Source organism: Myxocyprinus asiaticus, chromosome 22 (assembly GCF_019703515.2).
Source record: "Myxocyprinus asiaticus isolate MX2 ecotype Aquarium Trade chromosome 22, UBuf_Myxa_2, whole genome shotgun sequence".
In the NCBI taxonomy this organism is placed as follows: domain Eukaryota; kingdom Metazoa; phylum Chordata; class Actinopteri; order Cypriniformes; family Catostomidae; genus Myxocyprinus; species Myxocyprinus asiaticus.
In genome coordinates, this window is record NC_059365.1 from 25041992 (window position 1) to 25058144 (window position 16153).

Below are 16153 nucleotides of genomic sequence, written 5' to 3' on the forward strand. Positions count from 1 at the left end.
TGCCTTTGAGAAATGTACTTAAGCCCTTGTTTCTCCAAAGGAATTGCCCCTATGAGTGCCCTGTATATAGCTTTTGATAAAAGTGTCTGCTAAATGAAGTGATTGTTCTTATTGTTAGATAGCAATAATAATAAAAAAATAAATAAGATTGGACTACATGTCCCAGAATCTGACTCAGCTGGTAGAGCATGGCGCTCACAACGGCAAGATCGTAGGTTCGGTTCCCTGGGAACATGCAAACTGATTAAATGTATAATAATAATAATAATTAATTTTATTTTGTATAGCGCCTTTAAAAGTGGATTCTCAAAGCGCTTTACATAAGTAAGAACAACCCAAAAACAACAAAATACACACACATACAATAAAAGTGAATCAAACACTACATAAACATCAACTGAAAGCCAACTTGAAAAAGTGATTTTAGGCAAGATTTGAAAATACCAAGAGACTTTGACTCACGAATGTCAATAGGAAGTAAATTCCACAGCCTAGGAGCATAGATGTATACATGAAATGAACTGTAAGTCGCTTTGGATATAAGTGCCTGCCAAAAGCATAAATGTAAGAACATGACTCATCTCTGTTTAAAGGCTGCCAGGCAAAGAAGAAAAAAAAAGAGAGATGAATTGCATAGTGCAAATTAACACACAATGTCTTAATGAACAATCTTAACTTAAACAAAACATTATTATTATTATTCTATAGAATTGTGAATTCCATTTAAACGTTTCAGAAAAGGTCACTACACTGAGATACATAGCTTCCAATGAGGATAGACTGCAGTAATGCATCAAATCAGTTAGTGTTAATCATTTATTAAACAAGGTTTACAACCACCAAGTCATTAACAATGGCAACAAGCCAGTAATCATTTTGCCATAAATATTTTCTTTATTAATGAATTGTACAGAAACAAGGAATTACACAAGGACATATCTTCAACTGAGCGATTTCACTTGTCAAAGTCTGCAAGGTTCTTCCTTTTGCTTTGTTCATGAACATGATTGCCCCATGTGTAGGTCAGGTACATCAGGATCATGGCTGGAGGTAGAGATACAAATTACAGACAGAAATTAAGTCATACAAAATGTCCTCCTAAATCTAGAAGATAATATATATCTGTTTTTTGTTTTTAAATGCCCGCAAATTCCTTCATTTCGGTCAAATAGGACTTACGTGGTGCCACCTTGAACACAGATCCTTTGAATCGTCTCCACACATTAGGGATTCCCTTGGAAAAGTAATTTGGGAACGCCTTCTGCTCAAAGGGGGAAATACTGTAGGTAATAACATGCCTTATTTTGGCCAAATCTCCAAAGTGACGACCCATTTTGCCAAGAAAGCTGATCTAGGAGGAGGACATAGATGCGTAAGATTCAGGCTTCACTTTGGTGACTTAAAAATAACATTACAACAACATTAATTTTGTAAATAACATTTCAATGTGAACAATTATTGCTGCCTATTTCCCTATTTTTGTAGATATGAGAAATTAACTCTAACTTGAATGATTGAATTAAGCATGAATAAACATTGTTACCATAATAATTATATCATACTATTTTAACAGACACATATATGGGCCAATGGGCCACACTAATACATTTCCATTTAAAACACATTAATTTCATTATGTTTTGGCCATCTGTCCACACTGGAATTACTGTCCGGTGGTGGAACAGGAGGACAATTGTGTTTCAGACCATATCAATGCATCAAGGTCACACTTATGTTTTTTTCACATGCGCAGTAAAGGAATTTAAGTGTTTTCAGATGTTTCTAATTAAAAAATGTAATTCTTGAAAAAGAAGTGTTGGACATATCGGAATAATATTTCAATAACATTTCTTTAAAAAAAATAAGCAGTGACACAATTTTGTTTTAAAATAGAATTAATATTTCAAAACCTTTTGTCCACAAAATCACTTAAGTCAGGTGGTGAAACCAGTTATTTTGTATCTATGACAAAAAAAAAAGGAAAGAAAAGAAAAAGAGAAAAACAGAGGACCTCTTTACAAACCTATTTAAAAAAATATATATTTTTGCTCCTTGTTCAATGTACTTAATTAAAAAGCAACTAAAGCTTTTTGTGACAACTTGATTTTATTGTGTTCTAGCCATTTACATTTGTAAAATGGAGGTTTACTTAATCCCTTTGAGTTTGGACTACAAAAATATTTTTTGTGGTATTAATGTATCATTGATAAAACTGGGCAGGGGATTTCCATTTGCTAGCATGCTTTGCATGGGACTCTATAGGGAGAATAAATGTTAAAATTAAGTGTTATTTAAAGTGTTTTATGCAAGATGAATATAAAGGGGATACTTGTTAGTGTTTAATGTTTTGTTATGATGAGATTGAGAAGAGTTTTTGTTATGTTGGAGATTTTGAGGTTACCATTTTGATGAAGAGTAGAGCTAAAGCTTACGATGAGGACCGGTAAATGTTGTACATGAAACTGATTGCTTGCTTTGTTGAGCAAATGTTGTGCTAACCATAGCATATTTACTAAACTACACACTGTAGTGCTTCCAACCAGCAGGCATTTAGACTTTAAAGTTCAACCTGCCACAGGCGCTGCTGATACAGTTCTACTTCGCAGTCATTGAGTCTGTCCTCTGCACTTCAATAACTGTCTGGTTTAGTTCAGCTACGAAATCAAATTCTATATACACTTATATTTCCTATTCTCTTTTTATTATACTTTTTTATTATTATCTCTGTCTTGTTGTATTGTCTGCACTGGAAGCTTCTGTCACCAAGACAATTTCCTTGTGCGTGTAAGCATACTTGGCATTAAAGCTCATTCTGATTTTTTTTTCTCTCCCCTTTTCTCCCCAATTTCAAATGCCCAATTCCCAATGCGCTCTAAGTCCTCGTGGTGGCGTAGTGACTTGCCTCAATCCAGGTGGCAGAGGACGAATCTCAGTTGCCTCCGTGTCTGAGAATATCAATCCGCGCATTATATCACGTGGCTTGTTAAACGCGTTACCGCGGAGAGTAACGTGTGTGGAGGCTTCAAGCTATTCTCCGCAGCATCCACGCACAACTCACCACGCGCCCCCACCCTAGCAACCGGGCCAATTGGTTGCTTAGGAAGTGTAGACTTTTATTTTAGTGTAGACCCTCTTGACTGTGTGTGAAGTTTTCCAAAAAAATAAATAAAAAAAAATAAAAAAATAATCAGATATTGACATTTCTATGAAAAGGCACATTTTTGTTCAGGTCAAATGGAATAACCCTAAGAAAGCATTACTCAAATGATATTTGTAAAAAAAAAAGAAAATAATAATAATAATAATAGTAAACTTTTTGTGCAACATTTTAAATCATTTACGACGTCATTTGTCAACAACCCATATGCACAACATGAACAGACCTTTAGCGAGCCAGGAACATAATCAGTAGGACGCTGATAAACACCACACAAGTGAAACGTGTACGTCGTACTGGCAAGGCAGCACAGTAGCTGATAACATACGAATGCATACAACTACTTACGCGGTTAACAAGTTGAAACCGTTAAACCGAAATGTCTACATTACTTATGAGGCAGAGAGTACAGATAAAACAGAATGTTTCATTAGGTTGTGTGCTATAGTAACTGGTTGAGTAAGACCATGCTTGACATTCACCTGTCTCACTGTCTGCGTTTATAATCGTCATTGCGTCTTCCCCAAAACATACATGAAAGTGCTACACTGAGGCATATATAATTGTCTGATCTCATAAAGGTCGAAATGCGAGGCAAGAAAGCCTTTTCTGTTCACCCACCTCACTGCTCCTCAATACGCTTTTCCTGTTGTCTTCTGCGACTTCCGTGTTCGTCAGATCCGTTTCCTCTAGATTTCTAGCTTTCTCATTGGCGCTTCGCTCGATTGTTTCCTGGCTATTGAGACACGTGAAGGTCAATACAGCGCTGTCACACTGTAGACACTGGTCAGATACCGCCATTTAGGAATTTGGGGTAGCGTTTTCTATTCTTCTTCCTCAATGGATAATCAAGCAGTCACGGCAGATCCTCAACTGCAGCAGTTCATCGAGGTTGAGTCTCAAAAGCAGAGGTTTCAACAGCTGGTTCATCAAATGACAGAAGTGTGCTGGGTAAGTGTGTTGCTGTCCTACTAGCCAGCAGAAGGCATCCACTTCACACAGATAAAAGACAAGTCTAACAAGGCATTGTATGTAAAGTATGTCCTGTCTATTGGTAATGGAAGCACAAACTTCTAATCTGTTCAGAATTAGTTACTACAGGATGCAGTAGGCACATTCAATGTCCATTGTTTATATATATATATATATATATATATATATATATACACACACACATATGTGTGTGTTTGTGTATGTATGTATGTATGTATTTCCATTTTCTTCAGAAATATCCCATTTTATCCAATAAGGGAAAGCATATTATAATATCACACAAATATTTCGCGCACCCCATGTTTTATTTTGCTTGAAATTGCCATAATGTTTCTAATTTGACAGTTTTTGCATGGCCCGTTTTTAAAGTGAGTGGGTCTTAAGTTCAAAATAATGAATAATGTTTTTTTTTAAAGTCAACAAAGACATTTTTTATCTTATTTTACTCAGGTCCTCAAAAGTTCTGTCAACTATGTTACTAAACAAACACCCCCCTGCAACTAAAAAATTATGCATCCCAAAACCATGTGACCAGCATCATGTGACGTAATTTTCCTCTGTGGGGGACATTTTGAACACATTTTTTTTTTTTTTTTTTTTTCATATTTTAACTACAATAGCATATTGTCAAAGAGTATATTTGTATATATATATGTTGGGTAAATTTATGGTTTGCAATATTTTTATGATTTTAGCTAAAATATATATTAAAATTTGAGGTTAACCTGATTAAGAAAATGACATGTGGTTGGCCAGGGAAGGCCTACTGTTGAAATTATGAGTCAAAATGGGGGACTTGTCAACTAATGCTACCTGTCAACTAAGCTAGCTTAGGGCCAGCTATTGGGTAACATAGTTGACGTGACCCTACTGTGTTCACTGATGATAATAAATTATTTTCTATAGATCAGTTTTTTTGTCATAATTTAAGCCTGTATATGTCAGAGGACACTGAGGGTGTTGTGCCCTTGTGCGCGCACGCGCGTGTGTGTGTGCATATGTGTGAATCATGATAATTAGGAATTAAGGGACATTTCGTTGATTTTACAAAATTAACTATATATTGTTCCTTTGCAAGTTAAAACTCTTCTTATGTAAATTGCGTCATTGTATTTTGAGAAAAAAGCAGGATATTGCTTTTTTCAACTGTTACTTTCACTGTCAAGTATGTTACTGATTTTTTTACATTTCAAATTACAAGAATGCTGCTTCTGATATTCTTCAAGGTATATTTTACATTCACAAAGGTTAGAGTTTTACAAAGCATCTCTTAAAACTACCAAAATAATATTTAAGGCAGATTTATGATAAAACATTTTTACTGTCACTAGTGATGGTGCTGAAAATATCACATGAATATCTGCAAAAACATACAATTCTTAAAATTATTTTAAAAGAATTACTGCACATATGGTAGAATAGACAAAAGAACCCTTCATTTTGTGCTACTTTAAGAGTAGCATTTAATCAGTGTCTGTAATGGCAAGCAGTTTGTCTGTAACATAGTTGACAAACCCACTAGGGAAAACATCATTTCCCTTATAATATCAAAAAGGTGTTCAGTGCTTAAGCTTTGCAACTCATGTTACTTTGAAAAAATATATTGTTTTATTGAGAAAGCACTTTGTTTTTGTACTTTTTTGTTGACATGAAATGTACCCCCAATTATAGAATGAGCCAGTAGATCTGGCAGGTGTTTTATTATGTAGGCCATTTCATAATCAACGTTTACATTAAGGGACAATATTTCCTCCCTGGATTTGATTTTAAGGGCCATATTTTACATTTATGAGGGCATTTTTTTTCTATCCATACTTAAATTTAATAAAGGATAGTTCACCCAAAAATTGTAATTCTCTCATCATTTAATCACATTCATGCCATCCCAGATGTGTATGACTTTCTTCTGCTGAACACAAAAAGAATATTTCAGCTCTGTAAGTCTGTACAATACCAGTGAATGGTGGCTAGAACTTTGAAGGTCCAGAAAGGATATAAAAGCAGCATAACAGTAATCCATAAGACTCCTGTGGTTAAATCCATATCTTCAGAAGCATTATGATAGGTGTGGGTGAGAAATAGATAAACATTTAAGTCTTTTTTACTATAAATTCTCCTCCCTGCCCAGTAGGTGGCAATATACATGAAGAATATGAATGTGAATTGATCCGTTTCTCACCCACACTTATAATATCGCTTCTGAAGATATGGATTTAATCACTGGAGTCCTATGGATTACTTTTATGCTGTCGGCAGGTCATCCCCGCCTCTTCGGACCTGGGAGGGTGTCAAGGGGAGGGGAAAAACAACAACAACAAAAAAATGAGAGAGAAAGGCCAACACGGAGCGACAGCGGGAGAGAGAGAGAAAAAAAAACGTACTTGCCGATACGCCGTAGCCTGGTCCTCGGCCACTTTTCCACCCTCTAGTGGACGACAGCCACACCTCCCTGGGCAGATCGGAGGCAGTCCTCCGGCCCCTGGCAGACGGAACGCCCCGGAGCGTTTTCGGTGGACGGTAGGGGTCTCCCCCACCCCTGGCAGTGGTTCTCCCGCTCCAGGCGGTCGGCCAGGAGCCCCTCGCAGTTGGCGGTCCTCTCTTGACCCCGCTGCGTTTTAGCAGCCGGTAGGGGTCTCCTCCGCCTCTGGCAGCGGCCCTGACCGCTCCAGGCAGTTGGCTAGGAGCCCCTCCTCCTCTCGCGGTCGGCGGCCGTTCCTCCGCTCTCAGGCGGCCGGGTTCCTCTGTCCCCCAGCGGATGGCAGCAGCTGCTCCATTGGGGTGGATGGTAGTGGCGAGGACTCTACTACGTCGGATCCCTCCTTCCTGGATTTCGGCACCAGTGTAACAAAGTTCAGTGGAAAGGAGGAGGCGGGAACCGGCTTGACAATATAAATAATTTTTTAATAAAACAAAAAGACACAAACTTAAACACATGCAGGGCAGCTGCCCGTAACTCTCTCTCGAACTGCCGCCTCCAGTCGCTTTTATCCCTCTTGAGGGCTTGATTAGCCTGATTAGGGGCCGGGTGCTGCACACTGACTTTATTTGCTTTTTGGACCTTCAAAGATCTGGTACAGAGCTGAGATATTCTTCTAAAAATCTTTGTTTGTGTTCAGCAGAAGACAGAAAATCATACACATCTGGGATGGCATGAGAGTGAGTAAATGATGAGAGAATTTTCATTTTGGGGTGAATTATCCCTTTAATACAGATTCTCAAGATTGCCTTAAAACTCTTTAAAATTAAATCAACATATCAGATGTTACAGTCCATTACAAGCCTATTATTTCCCCCACATTTTTTATTTATTGGGGCATTTTGGTCATTTTTAGCATAGGAAAAATTTTGAGCAGCAGATTTTAATAGTGGATATGGGCAGCGCTGCAATTTTAATAATCTTTTAAGCATTATATTATATACTTTCTGAATTATCGGAAAAAACTGTTAACTTGATTCAGTAGGCCTGTAATATCATGTTGAACATGGAACAGGTTAAAGAATACATATCCTCACAAGTTAAACACTCTTCTAAAGCCTGAAAAATGTGGCATATGAAAATGAAAACCACCATCAGACATACAATGTGCATCTTTACTGCTTAAATTGTTAACCCACATGCAGTAAATAATAATGCTTGACCTCAAAACTTAATTTCAAAATTTTTGTTTTAACAATGGTTACTTACTACATTAATGAACAACTAACCTCGCACACCTGAGAAGTAATTGATAGGTGCGTAGGACACAAAGTCAGTGAAATCCCATGCACTATCCTGGCTTGTAATGAGTATCACAATTTATTCAGCAATGTTTCGGTCACCTGACCTTCATCAGGAATTTACAAACAGAGTGCAACTGCACCAAATATAAAATATGTCATGACCAGTCAACACATCTGATGACCATGACATCACAACCAATGACAATCAATAAAATAGAGAACATCTAGAAAACACCTATAAATACAGAAAAGAGAAAAACATACATCACATATACAGAAGCCCATATACATATAATAAATTACACCTGTAAGGTAACCCACAACATTACATACAGATCCTTTTCTTTCATTTATATTCATGTATGTATACATGTATACATGTATATACTTATACATACATACACATATATACATATACATGTATATACAGTACTGTGCAAAAGTTTTAGGCACTTAAAGTGTTTCACAAAAACATTTGTCTTAAGATGGTTATTTATATCTTCAGCTCTAGTGTGTCAATAGGAAAAATACATTTTAGACTCTCAAATAAAAAAGATTAGAATAGAAGAACAGGGCGCTCTGCAAGAGATGGCATGGCCCCCACAGAGCCCCCCACTGAACATTAGAGTCAGTCTGGGATTACATGAAGAGACAGAAGCAATTGAGACAGCCTAAATAGATATAAGAACTGTGGTGAATTCTCCAAGAAGCTTGGAACATCCTATCTGCCAACAACCAAGAAAAACTGTGTCCAAGTGTCCCTAGGAGAATTGGGGTTTTAATGGCAAAGGTGGTCACATCAAATATTGATTTAGCTTTTTTATGTTTACTGGACTTTGTATGACGTTAATTGATAAATGAAAGCTATTTATGGCATTATTTTTGAAGACATCCTCGCTATGCAACATTTTTCACAAGTGCCTAAAACTTTTGAACAGTACTGTACATATACATACACACACACACATGTAGACACATACATATACATGGAAAAAACTTTATCTATATATACAGTATATCTACAGCATCACATTAAACAAGGCTTCATCATTAAGTCCCATTGGTGATAAGGTTTGAAGTATGTAGATCCGATAAATCTCCCGTCTCTGTAAAATCAGTTCAATGTTGCCTCCTCTTGGTGGCATCTTAACACACTCGATGCCACAAAAACATAGAGGAGACATCATGATTAAATTCCACAAAATGAGCTGCGACAGGATAATTTAGATCTTTTCTCCTGATCGAACTCTTATGTTCACTAATTCGTTGTTTTAACTGACGTGATGTTTTTCCCACGTATCCAAGACCACAAGGGCAACGAATCAAATACACAACATGGGTAGAGGAACAGGTGATAACTGAGTTTATTGAATACCTTTTACCAGTTCACGGATGACAAAAAAAAAAGGATGATTTAAAAGTATTATTGCACTGTGCACAATTACCACATCGATAGTTCCCATTTGGGATCGGACTAAACAGTCTCTGAGATGGTGCGGAAACCTTACTGTGGAATTGGGCATGGACTAAATGATCTTTTAAGTTTTTAGCCCATTTGAACACGATAAGAGGAGGGTGCTGAAATAAAGCATTTAGCTCTGGATCAGATGTTAGCAAATGCCAATGTTTTTTGAAAATAGATCTTATATGGTAAGATATAGGTAAATAAACCTTACTACATTAAAAATAAATGCAAAGACATAATTTTAGCAATATGAATTTCTTTCACAAACAGTAGCTTACAGTGCATCCGGAAAGTATTCACAGCACTTCACTTTTTCCACATTTTGTTATGTTACAGCCTTATTCCAAAATGGATTAAATTCATTATTTTCCTAAAAATACTTGATTGGAGTCCACCTGTGGTAAATTCAGTTGATTGGACATGATTTGGAAAGGCACACACCTGTCTATATAAGGTCCCACAGTTAACAGTGCATGTCAGAGCACAAACCAAGCCATGAAGTCCAAGGAATTGTCTGTAGACCTCTGAGACAGGATTGTATTGAGGCTCAGATCTGGGGAAGGGTACAGAAAAATTTCTGCAGCATTGAAGGTCCCAATGAGCACAGTGGCCTCCATCATCCGTAAATGGAAGAAGTTTGGAACCACCAGGACTCTTCCTAGAGCTGGCCGCCCAGCCAAACTGAGCGATCGGGGGAGAAGGGCCTTAGTCAGGGAGGTGACCAAGAACCCGATGGTCACTCTGATAGAGCTCAAGCGTTTCTCTGTGGAGAGAGGAGAACCTTCCAGAAGAACAACCATCTCTGCAGCACTCCACCAATCAGGCCTGTATGGTAGAGTGGCCAGACGGAAGCCACTCCTCAGTAAAAGACACATGACAGCCCGCCTAGAGTTTGCCAAAGGGCACCTGAAGGACTCTCAGACCATGAGAAACAAAGATTGAACTCTTTGTCCTGAACGGCAAGCTTCATGTCTGGAGGAAACCAGGCACCGCTCATCACTTGGCCAATACCATCCCTACAGTGAAGCATGGTGGTGGCAGCATCATGCTGTGGGGATGTTTTTCAGCGGCAGGAACTGGGAGACTAGTCAGGATCGAGGGAAAGATGAATGCAGCAATGTACAGAGACATCCTTGATGAAAACCTGCTCCAGAGCACTCTGGACCTCAGACTGGGGCGAAGGTTCATCTTCCAACAGGACAACGACCCTAAGCACACAGCCAAGATAACAAAGGAGTGGCTGCAGGACAACTCTGTGAATGTCCTTGAGTGGCCCAGCCAGAGCCCAGACTTGAACCCGATTGAACATCTCTGGAGAGATCTGAAAACGCACCCCATCCAACCTGATGGAGCTTGAGAGGTCCTGCAAAGAAGAATGGGAGAAACTGCCTAAAAATAGGTGTGCCAAGCTTGTAGCATCATACTCAAAAAGACTTGAGGCTGTAATTGGCGACAAAGGTGCTTCAACAAAGTATTGAGCAAAGGCTGTGAATACTTCTGTACATGTGATTTTCTTTTCGTTTTTTATTTTTAATAAATTTGCAAAGATTTCAAACAAACTTCTTTCACGTTGTCATTATGGGGTATTGTTTGTAGGATTTTGAGGAAAATAATGAATTTAATCCATTTTGGAATAAGGCTGTAACATAACAAAATGTGAAAAAAGTGAAGCGCTGTGAATACTTTCCGGATGCACTGTGTGTGCTGTGATAAGAGATGGGGTCCCGTTCTTCCCATTAGAACTTCCATGGGTTTTGTTCATATAAGATAAACGTTAGATCATATTTTACCTCATATCGGTCACAGCAATTGCGCTTTAGAAATTAAAATCAGCAGTTTTTTTTATCCTAATTTGTTTATCCTAATTCACCAATCCTTATGGAAATTCAGAGAAGCCCAAAATCTCCAATAATCTTTCAGAAACACACTGTTTCAACCCCACAACAACACTTTGGGCATTTTCAGCTTTATTTGAGCAAAGCACCCATAGACACCAGTTCTTTTCTTCACTGCCATAAGCTTAGATAGACAAGATAGAGTTTGTAATGTAGTTTAAATAAAAACATTTTGACAGTTGGTATTTGAATAGTCTTGGCCTATATGAACATTCCGCTCAGTGAAAACCATAATTCTGATCAGTTAGAAAAGATAAAGAAACACAAGTCTTAACAGTCTGAAGGTCTGTGCCAAGTTTGGTGGATGTTGCTTGCTTGAAAGCTCGAGGAGGGGTTAGCCTACAATTGATCATTTTGGTCTTGGTTTAGGTATTTTGAAAAAATTACAGTATGTTGGCTTTGTCAAGCCAACATAATTATTATGCATGTTTCCTTAGCTACATACAGCAAGGATATCAGTTTTTGTTATCATTCATTATCTGTTAATGTGTCTTTTCAGGAGAAGTGCATGGATAAACCTGGTCCAAAGCTTGACTCTAGGACAGAGGTTTGTTTTGTAAACTGCGTGGAACGATTCATCGACACAAGCCAGTTCATCCTCAACAGACTAGAGCAAACCCAGAAGAGTAGGGCGTCTTTCTCAGAGACCATGACAGACTACTAGAGTCCTATAGTCACTGTCTGGATGAAGAGACTGCACCAGTCAGCCACTTATTCAGGCTTTGGCATGCCAACATACGAACTTTGAGGGAACTGCTATCAACAAGGTGAACAAAATCAATTTTAGTTTTCAAAGTGCCTCATTTTGCTCCTTTTTTGTTTTGAAGGCCATACTCTCTATATTTAAAGGATGCACATACAGTCCACAGCAAGTCTCTAATCAGTACCATTGGTGTAGACATTTGCCATTTATAAGACTAGCATGCATACTGGAACATGCTTTGAGTGGAACATCTCTCATTGGTCCCTTTGTATGGATCTAATTACCTGGAATTGGGGAGGAGGCACTCCATTCACTTCCTTTTCAAAATACCAGTACTCATTGCATACCATATCAGCAAAGCATTGTCTTACTGGGAATGCTTGAAGATCTGTGGCATATAACGTCTGTTGAAATGTGGACTTCTAATAAAAGGTGAAATAGCCTGCAGTTATTAATATGATGCCTAAAAATGTCATAAGAGTTAGAAAGTAGAAGAGTAGTTGGAAAGCTTTGAATAAGATTTGTCAAAGAAGAGGTTAAAAGTTTCAGCTGGCTATTTATTAAAATACCTTTTTTTAAACATGCACTTCAGATATGTAATAGAACAATGCAAAATCTCAGAATTTAAGTTGTTGCTAAAGAAAATTATTTAAAATATATACAAATATGTTCTAAAAGGCCTTACTCTATCACCTGTGTAATGCAATTTCTAAAAGTTGTCAAGCCCATATAGTTTTGTGTTTTAAACCAAATCTTGCTTCATAATGCACATATTTTGGCATTACATGTTCATTTGATTCTCCTTATTATGGATTAATGTAAACCTACATACAGTTGTGCTCAAAAGTTTGCATACCGTGGCAGAAATTGTGAAATTTTGGCAATGATTTTGAAAATATCATGCAAAAATTGTTTGCAAATTTTGCTCCTTTTATTTAAGGATAGTGATCATATGAAGCCATTTATTATCACATAGTTGTTTGGCTCCTTTTTAAATCATAATGATAACAGAAATCACCAAAATGGCCCTGATCAAAAGTTTACATACCCTTGAATGTTTGGCCTTGTTACAGACACACAAGGTGACACACACAGGTTTAAATGGCAATTAAAGGTTAATTTCAAACACCTGTGGCTTTTTAAATTGCAATTAGTGTCTGTGTATAAATAGTCAATGAGTTTGTTAGCTCTCACGTGGATGCACTGAGCAGGCTAGATACTGAGCCATGGGGAGCAGAAAAGAACTGTCAAAAGACCTGCGTAACAAGGTAACGGAACTTTATAAAGATGGAAAAGGATATAAAAAGATATCCAAAGCCTTGAAAATGCCAGTCAGTACTGTTCAATCACTTATTAAGAAGTGGAAAATTTGGGGATCTCTTGATACCAAGCCAAGGTCAGGTAGACCAAGAAAGATTGCAGCCACAACTGCCAGAAGAATTGTTCGGAATACAAAGAAAACCCACTGGTAACCTCAGTCTGCTCTGGAAAAAGACGGTGTGGTTGTTTCAAGGAGCACAATACGACGATACTTGAACAAAAATGAGCTGCATGGTCGAGTTGCCAGAAAGAAGCCTTTACTGCACCAATGCCACAAAAAAGCCCGGTTACAATATGCCTGACAACACCTTGACACGCCTCACAGCTTCTAGCATACTGTAATTTGGAGTGATGAGACCAAAATAGTGCTTTATGGTCAAAACCATAAGTGCTATGTTTGGAGAGGGGTCAGCAAGGCCTATAGTGAAAAGAATACCATCCCCACTGTGAAGCATGGTGGTGGCTCACTTATGTTTTGGGGGTGTGTGAGCTCTAAAGGCACAGGGAATCTTGTGAAAATTGATGGCAAGATGAATGCAGCATGTTATCAGAAAATACTGGCAGACAATTTGCATTCTTCTGCATGAAAGCTGCACATGGGACGCTCTTGGACTTTCCAGCATGACAGTGACCCTAAGCACAAGGCCAAGTTGACCCTCCAGTGGTTACAGCAGAAAAAGGTGAAGGTTCTGCAGCGGCCATCACAGTCTCCTGACCTTAATATCATCGAGCCACTCTGGGGAGATCTCAAACGTGCGGTTCATGCAAGACGACCAAAGACTTTGCATGACCTGGAGGCATTTTGCCAAGACGAATGGGCAGCTATACCACCTGCAAGAATTTGGGGCCTCATAGACAACTATTACAAAAGACTGCATGCTGTCATTGATGCTAAAGGGGGCAATAAACAGTATTAAGAACTAAGGGTATGCAGACTTTTGAACAGGGGTCATTTCATTTTTTTGTTTGTTGCGATGTTTTGTTTTATGATTGTGCCATTCTGTTATAACCTACAGTTGAATATGAATCCCATAAGAAATAAAAGAAATGTGTTTTGTCTGCTCACTCGTGTTTTCTTTAGAAACGGTACATATATTACCAATTCTCCAAGGGTATGCAAACTTTTGAGCACAACTGTATAGCCAAAAACAAGGTTGGTTGCAAAGCTGTTTGGTCCTAGAATAAATAATGTAATACATTTAATAAGATGTTGATGTACAGCAGACTATTAAACACTGTGTTGCTACTGCATAGTTTTTATATTTAAAAACTATTAAGTGACTGCAAAAATCCTCCTTACCCTTAAAATATCAACAGTGTGAAACAGTAACAAACTGGTAAGATGATAATGGCAATATTATTCTTGAAAATGTCAGAGAAGTACCTTGTATGCTAAAACACAACAAAGCAGAAATGCAAATTAAAGTAATCCCACATTAACTGGTTTTCTAAGTATGCTTGTACAGTTGCATATAGCAAATAGGTATTTAGTAGTTTTCATTAAGCAGTTTGATTTTACCACACGCAGGTGGTATTATGCTAGGTAATAAATGTGCCATTGCTCTTCCTGTCTGAACTCTCAGGAAAAAAGTCCTTTGTACTTTTTTCCTTAGTCAGATTGATTTCATCCCCAGTAATTCTCTCAACGGTTAGCAGAGCAATGTAAGGTTGGCTCCACGTGCTGCCTTGAGGTCCAAGGTACAGATAAAGAGGGAGGGAATCCAAGCTAAAAGTGATGTCCTTGAAAGCATGGAGAAGAAAGATGCTAGTGATGATGGTAAGAAAGACACTAACAGTCCCAGCAGCCTCATCATTGGACATGCGAAGCCACTCTTTAAACAAGATGGATATTGTGAAGAAGACATAATAAATAGGTGTAACTAAAGAGGTGTTGAAGAGCCTTATTGAGGTAGCTTATCTGAATACTGACACAGATGATAAGACATGAGCAGGTCCCAGAACAGTGGATCTTTCAGAACTGTTGTTCCAGTGAACAACTCTTTGATGCCAATGCCAAGGTCTCTCACACAGGACGCAGATAGTGAACATATCACAGAGCAGATGAGGATGTACACCAGCACATTCTTCCGACCATAACAAGGTGCAACAAGGAAAATCAGGACCAGACTGCTCACAACAATGCAGACAGAAAAAACAATGAATCCTGGGATGTGCTTAAGAGAGACAGCAAAAATGGAAATATAAGGTGTCATACTGTGATTGCTCTCTTGTAAATGAGGTAGAAAACGGTTGAAATGGTAGAAAAATACCTGGGTCTTTGAGTTTCTTTGCCATTGCACTCAAGGGAGCAACCTCTTCCTCTTGTGGAGCGTGAATCACCATTACCGTGGAACCGAAGATGCACAGCAAGCAGCCAATTTTCCCATGGACATTCAGCCGCTCACTCAGGAAATATGATGAAAGCACAGCACTATGGTGGAAAGACAAGGTAGTGCATTTAGTCTAAGCATATTATCTTGGGCAAAACATGAAAGGCCAATGGATACCACAGTGATTATATAATTAAAAAAACAACAAAAGAAAACATGTAAATTCAGTAAATTTACCTGACCAAAACAGTCAATGCTCCCAAAGGTGTTACCAGTCTGGCAGGTGCGAATGCATATGCTGCAAAATTTGCAGTCTCGCCTATCCCCACTAAAAATAAAATGCATGGTAAGACAAAGGCTGTGTCCAAAATTACATTAAAGTGGAGATCTTTTTTATTAAGATCCAAGAAACCACACACATTGAAATGTAAAAAAAAAATAAGGTAGGTCTGTTAATATTTCAGTAATACTATACACTGAAGAAAAAAAAAAAAATTGCGCACAGTTTTTCTTAGTAAATTTTAATGTTAAAAAATTAAGTCAAATTTACTTAGACATAATATTGATTAA

General features: G+C 38.0%; 3 protein-coding genes across 5 annotated transcripts; 1 reads left to right on the forward strand and 2 right to left on the reverse strand.

Moving 5' to 3' along the window:
- Positions 1-253: 253 nt before the first annotated feature.
- Positions 254-3958, reverse strand: LOC127412988 (cytochrome b-c1 complex subunit 8-like). Of its 3 annotated transcripts, none has more exons than XM_051649756.1 (3): positions 3779-3958; positions 1180-1351; positions 254-1044 (listed from the first exon to the last, which is right to left on the reverse strand). In XM_051649756.1, the coding sequence occupies exons 1-3, from the start codon at positions 3956-3958 to the stop codon at positions 956-958; spliced, it is 441 nt and encodes a 146-aa protein (XP_051505716.1). In that variant the 3' UTR covers positions 254-955. The 3 variants fall into 3 exon arrangements, with proteins under 3 accessions (XP_051505716.1, XP_051505718.1, XP_051505717.1); XM_051649758.1 differs by having other exon boundaries at positions 1180-1346; positions 3779-3831; XM_051649757.1 differs by having other exon boundaries at positions 3640-3786.
- A 7-nt stretch (positions 3959-3965) lies between these two features.
- LOC127412990 (mitochondrial import inner membrane translocase subunit Tim8 A-like) lies at positions 3966-14693 on the forward strand. The gene is made up of 2 exons (XM_051649759.1): positions 3966-4108; positions 11730-14693. The coding sequence occupies exons 1-2, from the start codon at positions 3998-4000 to the stop codon at positions 11892-11894; spliced, it is 276 nt and encodes a 91-aa protein (XP_051505719.1). The 5' UTR covers positions 3966-3997; the 3' UTR covers positions 11895-14693.
- A 77-nt stretch (positions 14694-14770) lies between these two features.
- zgc:101583 (uncharacterized protein LOC494104 homolog) lies at positions 14771-15783 on the reverse strand. Its single transcript, XM_051649753.1, is given in 3 exon segments — positions 14771-15150; positions 15152-15199; positions 15201-15783. Coding segments are annotated over 3 exon segments (672 nt in total). The 5' UTR covers positions 15467-15783; the 3' UTR covers positions 14771-14792.
- Positions 15784-16153: the final 370 nt, after the last annotated feature.